The following is a 12,832-nucleotide window of genomic DNA, read 5'->3' as shown; positions in this document are numbered from 1 at the left end:
TTTTTGTAGTTTTTAGTAGAGACGGGGTTTCACCGTGTTGGCCAGGATGGTCTCGATCTCCTGACCTCGTGATCCGCCCGTCTCGGCCTCCCAAAGGGCTGGGATTACAGGCTTGAGCCACCGCATCCGGCCGCTTTTTTTTTTTTTTTTAACTGGAGGAATATACAATAACAAAAATTAACAGTTGCTTTCCAGAAATGTTGGCCAGGGGGCAAGAAAAAAAAAAAAAGAGAGAGAGAGTTAATATTGGTTGTCTCTCAGGAGTAGGATTAGAGGGCATTTGTCACTTCTGTTTTATAAATCCATGCATTTTCAAATAATGAGTGTTCCTTTTGTAGTTGAAAAAAACGAACTATTTGAAAGGTGAGTTAATTTAGTATCTGATCATCTAGGAGTAAAACTAAGCGAAGAAAGAATTTCCTATTTAAAAGATCTTGAATGCAAATCAGAACCAAATGAGATACCACTTCACACACACTAGAATTCCTATAATAAAAAATACCATAAAAGTGTTATTGGTGAGGATGTGGAGAAAATGAAACCCTCCTATATTGCTAGTGGGAATGTAAAATGGTCCAGCTACTCTGGAAACAGTTTGGCAGTTTCTTTTTTTTTTTTTTTTGAGACAGAGTTTCCCTCTGTCACCCAGACTGGAGTGCAGTGGCGTGATCTCGGCAATTCTTTTGCTTCAGCCTCCTGAGTAGCTGGGACTACAGGCGTGTACCTGATCTCGGCTTACTGTAAGCTCCGCCTCCCGGGTTCACGATATTCTCCTGCCTCAGCCTCCCAAGTATTTGGACTACAGGTGCCCACCACCACGCCTGGCTAATTTTTTTGTATTTTTAGTAGAGATGGGGTTTAACCGTGTTAGCCAGGATGGTCTCGATCTCCTGACCTTGTGATCTGCCTGCCTCGGCCTCCCAAAGTGCTGGGATTACAGGCATAAGCCACCGCGCCTGGCCAGCAGTTTCTTAACATACTTACCATGTGAACAAGCAGTTCAATTTCAAGGTATAAACTCAAGAGAAATGGAAATGTGTGTTCACACAAAAACATGTTCACACTAGCCTAAAAGTGGAAACAACCCAATGTCCCCTAAGTGATGAATGCATGAACAAGAATGATATATACATGTAATCATATAATGGATTATTTAGTGATAAAGGATAAAGCATTGACACATATTACAACATGGATGAACCATGAAAACATACTAAGCAAAAGAAGCCAGTCACAAAAAAAACACATATTATATGATTACACTTATGTCCAGAATAGGCAAATCCATAGAGACAGAAAGTAGCTTAGTGGTTTGCATGCTCTGGGGAATGGGGGAGAATGGGGAGTGACTGCTAATACATATGACAAAATGTTCTAGAATTGGATAGTGGTGATATTTATACACACAATGCATATAATAAGAAACACTGAATTTTCCACTTTAAAAGGATGCATTTTATGGTATGGATTTAGAGCTCCATAAAACAACCACTAGGCAGGGAAATTTCATCCAACAGATTCAAATGTGTACTATCTAAAACATCTATGTTTTTGTTTTCCTTTTTTTGTTTGAGACAGGGTCTTGCTCTGCTGCTGATAGTGCAGTGGCACAATCTCGGCTCACTGCAGCCTCTGCCTCCAAATCTCAAGCAATTCTCCTGCCTCAGTTTCCCGAGCAGCTGGGACTACAGGTGCTGACCACCATGCCTGGCTAATATTTTTATATTTTGGTAGAGACGAGGTTTTGCCATGTTGCCCAGGCTGGTTTCGAACTCCTGGATGCAAGCAATCTGCCCACCTCCGGCTCCCAAACTGTTGGAATTGCAGGCGTGAGCCACCACACCCAGCCTAAAACGTGTATGAAGAAGTACAGCAAACAACAAAGTTCAATATGTAGATTCCAAATAGCAAGTATTCAGAGGAACTGTACAATTTCCATAGAATAAAGCAAAAAGCAGAAAGTCACATGGAAAAATTCACAGCCTCCTTAACAGGTAATGAAATAAAACAGAAGTAAGGCTTCATTATATCCCTATTAAATTAGCAAAAAAAAAAAAAAATTTTAATGGTGGTCATTGATTTGGGCATGAAATATTTTAAAAATATTTGCAAAGGATGGTATGGCAGCCTGTAGCAAGCATTATCAGATATTTCACATTCAGGAACCATTTTAGGAATAACACAGGAGAAAAAATATGTATATGGTGAGGTGGGTAGAAAATATACACACAGATATTCATGAAAAGCTTATAACAAGGGAGAATTGAGAGTAATACATGACCCACCATAGGGAACAGCTAAGCCGTAGGTCATGTGAACTCTCCTAGGATGTGGATTACTCTTGTAGAATAAAACTCCTTGAGGAAAGCACAGCAAGTTTCCCTCCTCTCATCATAGCCATGGAGTATCTGAGTCCAATCTAGACTCTAGTAGTGAAAACAGAGGAACTGGCATAGAAGTTTGGAATTTAATCTTCATTTGATTTTGTTCTGCTTACATCCAGCTTTTTTTGGAGACAGGGACTCACTCTGTTGCCCAGGCTGGATCGCAGTGGTCCATTCTCAGTTCACTGCTGCAGCCTCGATCTTCTGGGCTCAAGCCATCCTCCCACCCCCATCCCTATGACTAATTTTTGTATTTTTTGTAGAGACGGGTTTTTACCGCATCGCCCAGGCTGGTCTCGAATCCCTGGGCTCAGGCGATCCACCTGTCTTTGCCTCCCAAAATGCTGAGATTACAGGTGTGAGTCACCATGCCCGGCCCCTTTACATCTCTTTAAATGAAGGACAATGAGCAGGATGTGTGTGAAGTAGAACCTAATATTCCACAACCCAAGATTTTCCCATACAAACCAAGACAGAATAATCTGACACTTGGAATACATGCCAAATGTTTTTCCATACAGTAGTCCCATCTGCTTCATGAAATACAGCCGGGAAATGGGATTCCACAGTGATTGAGTGACAAATGTAAATGACCAGATTTTCTAAATTTTTTATTTATGAGGCCCAGTCAATTCTCTCAAGAATCATGGCCAGGCATGGTGGCTTATGCCTATAATCCCTGCACTTTGGGAGGGTGAGGTGGGTGGATCATCTGACGTCAGGAGTTTGAGACCAGCCTGGTCAACGTGATGAAACCTCATGTCTACTAAAAATGCAAAAAATTAGCCAGGCATGGTGGCAGGCGTCTATAATCCCAGCTACTTGGGAGGCCGAGGCAGGAGAATCTCTTGAACCCGGGCGACGGAGGTTGCAGTGAGCCAAGATTGCGCCACTGCACTCCAGCCTGGGCAACAAGAGCAAAACTTCGTCTCAAAAAAAAAAAAAAAAAGGCGGGGTGGCTCATACCTGTAATCCCAGCACTTTGAGAGGCCAAGGCGGGCGGATCACCTGAGGTCAGGAGTTCGAGACCAGCCTGGCTAACATGGTGAAACCCCCATCTCTACTAAAAATACAAGAAAACTAGCCTGGTGTGGTGGCATGCGCCTGTAATCCCAGCTACTCAGGAGGCTGAGGCAGGAGGATCGCTTGAACCTGGGAGGTGGAGGTTGCAGTGAGCTGAGATAGTGCCACTGCACTCCAGCCTGGGTGACAAAGCAAGATCCCGTCTCAAAAAAAAAAAAAAATCATAGTTCATTAATCCAGGAACACAAATACTTCTATCCCAATCCAGTCTGCTTGTGTTTCTCTAGACTTCCCATGTCCTCAAGACAGAAGCAGAGAGAACCAGGAGACATGTCCTTGCCATGGGGTTCTGAGAGAAAATGAGGGCCAAATCTTCTGTTCAGGAGCACCTGAGAGTACCATTCACCAGGGATGGATTATGCAATGACCCTGTACTTCCTCCTCTGAAATCCATGGTGTGTCATCAGTACACTTCTTCACCGGATTTACTAATACGTTCGTTCCTAACTTAGCTCTGCTATAATCGGGTAGGCTCCATGGGCACAGTAACTATTTTGTTATTTGTTGCATTTCCTATAGCAGCTGGCATCCAGGTGGCATTCCGTGACTGTTGAGTATGTGAATGTAAGATACAAGGCCAGAAGCTGGAGGAGAGATGCAGTATTGGGCATTCACTCAGGCCCCTGACCACCCACTGGACAGATAGTCAGAGGAGCTGTGTTCTTCCCTCCATCATGTGTCCCAGGGCTGAAGATAGGTTGAAGGGGCTCAGAGAAACAGCAGCTGGTGAATGTATAGATGCAGGATCTGGCTGTCACGTTGTAAAAGGAAATGCTTCCAACTCTGTAGTCCACAAAGATGCCCACACGCTTGGGAGGCACCTTTATTTGCAGGCGGGTTGGGGGAACACTGGATGCCTGGTACTCATTTTCCTTCATCATTATCACCACCCAGTAGCCATTCTCTGGCGACAGAGTCATGTTCCCTTTCCTGCTTATGGATGCCTTGCAGGCTCCCAGGATCCACGCTGTCTTGTCTCTGACCTCCACCTCCCAGTAATGGTGGCCGGAGAGGAAGCTCGGAGAGCCCAGAACAACGATGCAGCTGTCAAATCTTTGCGGGCCATCAGGCAGCCTCTCCCGCTTGTTTCCAAGTCTAACACTCTTCAGATCATCAGAGACGACGAGGCTGGGGTAAGCGGTTTCTGCATCCAGAGTCACATTAACTGCAAAGAAAATTTGAATACCTAGCTAGGGGTCCGTGGGCAACATCCCTACAGGGTCATCCCCACCTGCAGGGAACAGGGACAGTTATTCTCGAACGTGGTGGGAGAGAGCACGGGGATCCAGCAGGCCAGGGCCACTTGCCTTGACCTGGGCACTTACCAGCATGTGCTTGAGCGCCAATCAGCTCTGGAACTACAGAGAAAATGAGATAGGGAAAAAAGTCCTGAGCGTTCGTATTCAGAGGGGCTAAATTACAATGTCCCGACAACAAGGAAAGACAAGGAACCCCCTGCTTAGGGCCCTGCATGCTATGTTGGGTATAATCCCGTTCCTCCCAGGAACCCAGGTCATGTTGGGGACTGTGGTCTAGTGAGTCAACTCAGCCAATGAGTCATGCAGTCATACACAGAGCCTGGGGGGCCTGCCATGACCTTTCTCCTGCCTTTGCTCCAGGTGTTTTTGGGTTTTTTTGTCTTCTAAATAGGGCTCCTGAAGTCAACAGCACAAGGAAACACTGCAACAATCCCAGGCCAGCACACACCATAACCGCTGGACTCACCATTGAACATTTCCATTTTTGAACGCAGGGTTTCTAAAATGTGGGAAAGGGAACAGAGAGAAGCTGGAGTTAGGTCCCTCAGCCAGGGACAGATGGAAGAGAGGTTGAAGGCAGGTCAGCAAGACCAGGGGAGGAGGAGGAGGGAAGTGAGGGGCTCTGGGCTATGTGAATCTTAGGGAGGAAGCAAGCATGCACCTCCAATCCTCTCCCAAGCCCATCTACCTAAGAAGTACTTTGCGCTCTTCTCCACAAACTCTGACTTCTGGTGGAGCAGTTGGATCTTCTGTTTCATCTCTTGAGGAGTGGTCCACCGTTCAGGGACAGGCACTGTCTTAGCCCTAGAGACAAAAGACTGTTGACCAGAGAGGGCTGGAACGAGGGGATGGCCCAAGTACCCGTGAGCTGGAAATGATCTACATTCTCCACAGGGCACACCTAGCCCAGCCTGAGCTACACAAAGAAAAGTCTTCCCTGGATTCAGAGGTCTAAACGCTGGTCCTCAACTTTAGCCACAGATTGTCATGTGCTGGGGCGCTTTAAAGACATGGATATCAAAACCACAAGGAGTTTTCAGAATGGACTTAAAATGACATTGATATCTACCAGAATTATCTATGTCAAATTGATTATACATCCCTTTATTTCTATTGAAATAAAAATGGTAATTAATGAAAAAAAAAAGAATAAAATACCCCTTCACATCCATTAGGATGCTATTATAAAAACAGCAACAACAGGAGAAAATAGGCCAGGTATGGTAGCTCATGCCTGTAATCCTAGCACTTCAGGAGGCCAAGGCAGCTGGATCGCTTGAGCCCAGGAGTTCAAGTCTAGCCTGGGCAACATGGCAACACCCTGTCTCTATTGAAAATACAAAAAAGTAGCTGGAAGTGGTAGCACATGCCTGTAGTCCCAGCTACTCAGGAGGCTGAGGTAGGAGAATCACCTGAGCCCAGGAAGTTGAGCCTGCAGTGAGCCGTGACTGTGCCACTGCTCTCCAGCTTGAGTGATGGGAATGAGACCTTGTCTCAGGAAGAAGAAGAAGAAGAAGAAGGAGAGAGAGAGAGAGAAAGAGAGAGAAATGGCTGGGCGCAGTGGCTCACATCTGTAATCCCAGCGCTTTGGGAGGCCAAGTCGGGTGGATCACTTGAGGTCAGGAGTTTGAGAACAGCCTGGCTAACATGGTGAAACCCTGTCTCTACCAAAAAAGTTAGCTGGGCATGGTGGCACGCTCCTGTAGTCCCAGCTACTAGGGAGGCTGAGGTGGGAGAATCCCTTGAACCTGGGAGGCAGAGGTTGTAGTGAGCCAAAGATAACGCCACTGCACTCCAACCTGGATGACAGAGCAAGACTCTGTCTCCAAAAAAAAGAGAGAGAGAGAGAGAGAAAGAGAGAGAAACAAGAAAATAAGTGATGGCAAAGATGTGGAGAAACTGGAGCCCTTGTGAACTGCTGGTGGGAATGGGAAGCAATGCAGCCCCTGTGGGAATCAGGATGGTGGTTCCTCAAAAAAAATTAAACACAGAATGACCACACGGTCCCGCAGTTCCACTTCTGGGTATGTACCCAAAATAACTGAAAGCAGGGTCTCAAGTAGATATTTGTACGCCCATGTTCATAGCAACATTATTCACAAACCAAAAGTTAGAAAAAGTCCCAATGTCCATGAGTGGATAAATGAAATGTAGTATGAACACACAATTGAGTAGTATTCAGCCATAAAAAGAAAATAAATTCTGATACACGTTACAACATGAAGCCTGAAGACACTATGCTAAGTGAAGAAGCCAGACACAAAAGGACACTGGGATTTTGTAAAGCTCCCAGGTGATTTTAAGGCTTAGCCTCTTCCTGTCCCTTCCCTCCCCTTCCTGCTGGGCTCAACCCAGCTTCACTCCGAACAAGCTTCCCAAGGCCACCAGTAGGCCTGAAGGGGCAGTTTTCATAAGGTGAATTGCACGGGACACAATGCACTCGGAAAGTTTCTTAGGGAGCTTCCATCTTAGGATGGGCTGAATTCACCCTTCCCAGTCTACAGCTGCACACCTGGTCAGCCTCCCTGCTGACCAGATCCCCTTCTCCCTACGCAAATCCAGAGGCTTTGGGAACCTGTAGAAAAAGAGAGGAGTCTGGAATCACAGACCCCAGTGTTGGGAACATCTCCCTCCCAGGTCCCTTCTGGGACTCTCTCCCCCAAATGCTTCCTGCAAGACACCCCAGGGTACACCGTAGGACCTTGCTGTACCTGTGCAAGATGTCTCCGATGTCCTAGGAGAGAAAAGAAGGAAACTGTCCATTATCAGGCTCCTAGAGGCTGTGCTGATACCTGGCCTCTACACTCCTGGGCTCCTGGACTTTTAGCTCCCCCCTGCGCTTACCACGGCTCCCTGCCCTAGGCTGTCAGGGGAAGTGGAGCACCCTTCCTCAATTCTAATTCTAAGCACAGGGATTCAGGCATCCCAGGTGGCGAGGCCTGCAATGGAACGACCCGCAAGCCCTGCTGAGCCCTTCTGGGAAATGGCAGGGATCCCCTGGATGCTGGGCCACCCTGGGCTCCTGAGAGACCTCGTCAAAGGGGTCTGGGCACAAGAGGCATTGTGGGTCGCCAAGACCAAGTCCTATCCTAGGCCTTAGGGCTTCACCCCACTGGTTCCCGCACAGCTGATGGCAGAGCTGGGAGTCTGAGGCATCCTGATGGGCACAGGGGACCCAAGTAAGCCAGGCCCAGGCACACCCACCTGCAGAAGCTCCCATTCCGACTGGCACTGCTTGGCCTCCAGTTCCCCAATCAGTGCGTCAAGCAGGGTGATGTCCTGGGATATGCGGGTGTCATATGCCTTCCTGATCTGCCCAACCATCTGGCCCACATTCTCCAGCGAGGCCATAAAGACATGCTCTTGCTGCTCCAGGAAGTGGTACACCTGCTGCAGCTTCCTCTGCATCCGCTGCTTCAGCGCTTCAGTTTGTTCCTGGGGAGCAGAGGACAGGGAGGTATGGGGGTCTGTGCTTTGGGTGGACGTGTATGTCCAGGAACCCCCAGAGGCTCACCTCCTGGAGGTGGATAAAAGGTGGGCTTATGCTGCCTCTTCAAGGCCTAGATTCCAGAGCAGAGGGCAATACTGTCTGGAACCTTCCAGAACAGACTGAGCATGGCTGGGGCTGGCTCTGGGAAAATGTCCTCAAACCTGGTGTTAAGGTTTAACTGTGTCCCCTCCAAAATTTACATGTTGAAGTCCTAACCCCCAGTACTCAGAATGTGATCTTATTTGGAGATAGAGTTCTTGCAGATGTAATTAGTTAAGATGTGGTCCTACTGGAGTTGGGTGGGTCCCTAATCCAATATAAATGTTGTTTTATAAAATGGGGAAATTTGGGCTGGGTGCAATGGCTCATGTCTGTAATCCTAGCATTCTGGGAGGCCAAGGCAGGTGGATCACCTGAGGTCAGCAGTCTCAGGCTGCTCTCACCAGCCTGGCCAACATGGAGAAACCCTGTCTCTACTAAAAATACAAAAATTAGCCGGGCACAGTGGCAAGTGCCTGTAATTCCAGCCACTCAGGAGGCTGAGGCAGGAGAATTGCTTGAACCTGGGAGGTGGAGGTTGGAGCGAGCCAAGATTGTGCCACTGTACTCCAGCCTGGGCAACAGAGTGAGACTCCACCTTGGAAAAAAAAAAACAGAGGAGAATTTTAAAGTTACAAGTGTTCTTGGCCGGGTGCGATGGCTCATGTCTGTTATCCCAGTACTTTGGGAGGCCAAGGTGGGCGGATTATGAGGTCAGGAGTTCGAGAACAGCCTGACCAACATGGTGAAACCCCATCTCTACTAGGATTACAAAAAATAGCCGGGCATAGTGGTGGGCTCCTGTAGTCCCAGCTACCCAGCAGACTGAAGCAGGAGAATCGCTTAAACCTGGGAGGCAGAGGTGCAGTGAGCCAAGATCATGCCACTGCACCTGGGTGGCAGAGCGAGACTCCGTCTCAAAAAAAAAAAAAAAAATGTGGCATTCTCCTCCCCTTTCCTCAATCCCATCTTTCTGCGACAGTCACCGGCATAGGTTGCTGTATACTGTCTTCTGGTGAGTATGAGAAAGCATGACAGGATCCTCAGAGGTGACCCCTGCCTGCTGGGGGTGATCTCCCTCTACAGGGATGAGTTCACCCTTGGCTGCTGGTTACCCCTCTGTGCCCTGAGAGGAGGTGGCCATCCCTGCTGCCCTGTGAACCACAGCAGAATCTCGGGGACCCCTGCTCACTCTTCTCACCCTCCTCCCAGGGAAGGATGGACCACCGGCCACAACTGTCCTTACCAGAAAGTTCACTGCTTTCCCCTCCCCATAGGATCGCTGCTCCTCCCCTGATTTTCTCAGCTCCTTCAGACGCTCCAGCTGCTTCTGAATTTGCTTCTGGAAAAACAGCACTTGTTGAAAAGTTTGAATTTGGCTCCTGCCATCTTTAGCTGGTGCCAACTCTGGAGGGGAACATCTCCTTCTGGTAGCAAGGCTGAGGGTGCTGCTGCCAGCAGCATGGGAGGGGTGCTCAGAAAAGAGGAGGGAGGAATGGCTGCATCGCCAAAGGCAGCAGGGCTGAGAGGCACTTCCTCTGGGCTTTTGGATTTAGCTATACCTGAAACCAGCTCCCCCTGGATCTCTGAGCAACATAAACCTGTAACTCCCCTCTTTGCTGGACTGGTTTATATGGTGTTCTTGCCATTTCCAGCCCAGGAATGCTGGCTAATGCACCAACATCCCAGAGTTGTTGGGAAAAAGAAGCAAGGCCCAGTGTGTCCAAGTGCCTGGCAGAGAAGGGCCCACAGGCAGCAAGTGCCTACCTTGTGTTCCAGGGCAGCCTCCTCAATGGGGCGTACCCGGTGGCCTCGATGCTCCTGACTCAGACTGCAGATGAGGCAGATGGGCTCACGGTGATCCTCGCAGAAGAGCAGCTGGACCTGCTTCATGTGGCGCTTACACTGTGGAAAGGGCTGGGGGCTTAGACTTCCCATGCCCTTCCTTTCATGGAAGGCCTGGCACTGGGGGCAGTCAGGTGAGCGGCTGCCTGAGGCCTGGGGGTGCCCAGAAGCTGCCTCGGGGCAGCTGCAGGAATCACGCACACAGATTTCGCCAACAGGGTCTCCTTCCTGGGCATAGCAACGGGGACTCGCAGCCTTGTCTGGTGGCCTTCCTGGGGACATGCAGTGGAAAAATCCCCTGAATGGCAAACCCAAGTTCTTTACACAGAGGTATCACAAAGCACAGCAGAAACAGCCCTTGCCTGAGATGCGTGAGTTCTTGGTTAGACTGTCCACTTCCTAGCTTGTCCTCCACCGACTTCCATCCAGTGAGGCAGCAAACAGGCCACTGGGCCTGAGAGCTAAGGGCTAGACCTCAGACATTCCTGAGACTTGGAATTCCTGGGCATTTATCCTAAAGACAGACCCATGGCCTTGTGCTATTCCTCCTGCACAGACATGGATCTGGCAGGTGATGCCAAGGAAAGAGACATTCTGACCAGTGTTCCTTTGCCACTTGAACCTATCCCTGGCTGCCCATAACGTGAGTGGAGGCTCCCAGGGGATGGTGACTTGTGTGCCTCGCTCCCAGCTGGATCCCAGTCCCTAGCAGAGTACCCAGCAAATGTAAGCATTTGGAAAACTAGTATTGAATGAAGGAATAAACAGACCACTGCTCACATCTGAGTTCAATAACCATTAAATAAAAGCAAAGAAGGGGCTGCGTGGTGGCTCATGCCTATAATCCCAGTGCTTTGGGAGGCCAAGGTGGGAGGATTGCCTAAGCTCAGGAGTTTGAGACCAGCCTGGGCAACATGGCAAGAGCCCATCTCTACAAAAAATTAAAAAATTAGCCAGGTGTGGTGGCGCACACCTCTAATCCCATCTACTTGGGAGGCTGAGACAGGAAGATTGCTTGAACCTAGGAGGTCGATGCTGCAGTGAGCTAGGACTGCAACGCTGCACTCCAGCCTGGGCAACAGAGTGAGATGCTGTCTTAAAAGAAAAAGCAAAGAAGGGGAGCATTATAGGGCTAAAGAGTGGAACTCATCATGAAGACATAACAGTTATGAATAGCTCTACCCCAAGACTCTAATTGCAACTTCATAAGCAGACATGCCAGGAGATACACGAAGAAACAGAAACACATGGCCGAGCGCAGTGGCTCACGCCTGTAATCCCAGGACTTTGGGAGGGTTCAAGACCAGTCTGGCCAAGATGGTGAAAACCTGTCTCTACTAAAAATACAAAAATTAGCCAGGCGTGGTGGTGGTGGGCACCTGTAATCACAGCTACTTGGGAGGCTGAGGCAGAATTGCTTGAACCTGGGAGACGGAGTTTGCAGTGAGCCGAGATCACACCACTGCTCTCCAGTCGTTTCAAAAAAAAAAAAAGACATAGAAACACACACAATCCTTTAGCCCCTCCTACCTCCTTGCCTCACAGTGTCCCAGAAATTCATAGCACATCTGTAAATGAGACTGCTAGTAGCCACCAGAAATTATTCTTCCTCCTTCTCTCCTGATAGAATTAATTGTCCACAGGACTGCTTCCCTTCTTCCCATTGCCCCTCAAATGCCCTGCATTTCTCAGCCTCCTTTGCAGTTAGGTGTGGCTATTTGACCATAATATGACCAAAGGGATGTAAATGGAGGGATCACAAGCAGCTTCTAGAAATTTCTAGAGCCTTCCCTAAGGGATACTATTTCCCTCTGTTCCTCCATCTTGCTGCCTGGCATGAGGACGCCACCTTCTGAGAGCATGAGCTTGAGGACAAACTTGGTGGAGCAGAGCAACAGCAGGACCCCAGGGTCCTGGCCCACGGATCTGCCTGGGACTGCCTGTGTATCATTTATGTGAAGGAGGCACAAACTTCTTTTCTTTTGAGGTTACTGTTATTTGGGTGTTTCTATTATTCACAACCAAACATAATTTTAATGACTACCTCAGCAGTAGATAATTAGAACTTTAGCCAATAGGCTTTCCTTTCTGTTCAGAGAAAGGCAAATGGTAGAATCTCAACCCCATTATGACACATTGCTGTGAGGTTATTGTGAGAGGCAGTATTTTTAACCAGTCTTCCCCAGATTTTCTACCTGGTGTCCACAAAGCCCTTGGATTCTAAAGATGGACTTCAGAGTGTCCAAGAACTACCTGAAATTTGATGTGACATTTGTGAAGCTGTGCATATATGCATTTTTCAGGGTCTAAGCCTGCACCAGATTAACAAAGTGGCCCCAGGAGGCACCCAGGAATCCCAATTATAGAAATACAGTGGGGATCTGGTGCAGTGGCTCACACCTGTAATCCCAGCAGTTTGGGAGGCAAAGATGGGAGGATTGTTTGAGATCAGGAGTTCGAGACCAGTCTGGGCAACATAGCGAGACCCCATATCTAAAAATATATATATATAATAAAAATTTTAAAAAATACAGTGGGGATAAAAGAAAATTAGGGGGGAAGTACTTTAGTACTTTTCAGGTCACTATTCCTAAGGATGCTAGGTTTTCCAGATCCCAGGGTCCTTTCTCACCAGAAGACCCAGGGACTTCTGGATTTGAAGGCTTATGCAGCACACCATGTCCTGTTCCCTCCCAGGTCTCTGGACCCCCCAATTTTTTTTTTTTTTTTTT

General features: G+C 48.1%; 1 protein-coding gene across 1 annotated transcript in view; it reads right to left on the bottom strand.

Annotated features, from left to right (window-relative positions):
• Window positions 1-2,979: 2,979 nt before the first annotated feature.
• MEFV (Mediterranean fever) overlaps window positions 2,980-12,832 on the bottom strand; it is a 19,847-nt gene continuing 9,994 nt past the window's right edge. Inside the window, exons 3-10 of the mRNA XM_011950205.1 lie at window positions 10,023-10,372; window positions 9,502-9,597; window positions 7,931-8,161; window positions 7,438-7,460; window positions 5,415-5,530; window positions 5,193-5,225; window positions 4,793-4,825; window positions 2,980-4,632 (exon numbers count right to left, since the gene is read on the bottom strand). Coding sequence (XP_011805595.1) covers window positions 4,079-4,632; window positions 4,793-4,825; window positions 5,193-5,225; window positions 5,415-5,530; window positions 7,438-7,460; window positions 7,931-8,161; window positions 9,502-9,597; window positions 10,023-10,372 — 1,436 coding nt within the window. The 3' untranslated portion in view covers window positions 2,980-4,078. The remainder of the gene's footprint in view (window positions 4,633-4,792; window positions 4,826-5,192; window positions 5,226-5,414; window positions 5,531-7,437; window positions 7,461-7,930; window positions 8,162-9,501; window positions 9,598-10,022; window positions 10,373-12,832) is intronic.

Source organism: Colobus angolensis, unplaced genomic scaffold (genome assembly GCF_000951035.1).
Source record: "Colobus angolensis palliatus isolate OR3802 unplaced genomic scaffold, Cang.pa_1.0 Scaffold303, whole genome shotgun sequence".
Classification (NCBI taxonomy): Eukaryota; Metazoa; Chordata; class Mammalia; order Primates; family Cercopithecidae; genus Colobus; species Colobus angolensis.
Note: the sequence above shows the minus strand (reverse complement) of the source record. Positions and strands in the feature narration are given on the sequence as shown.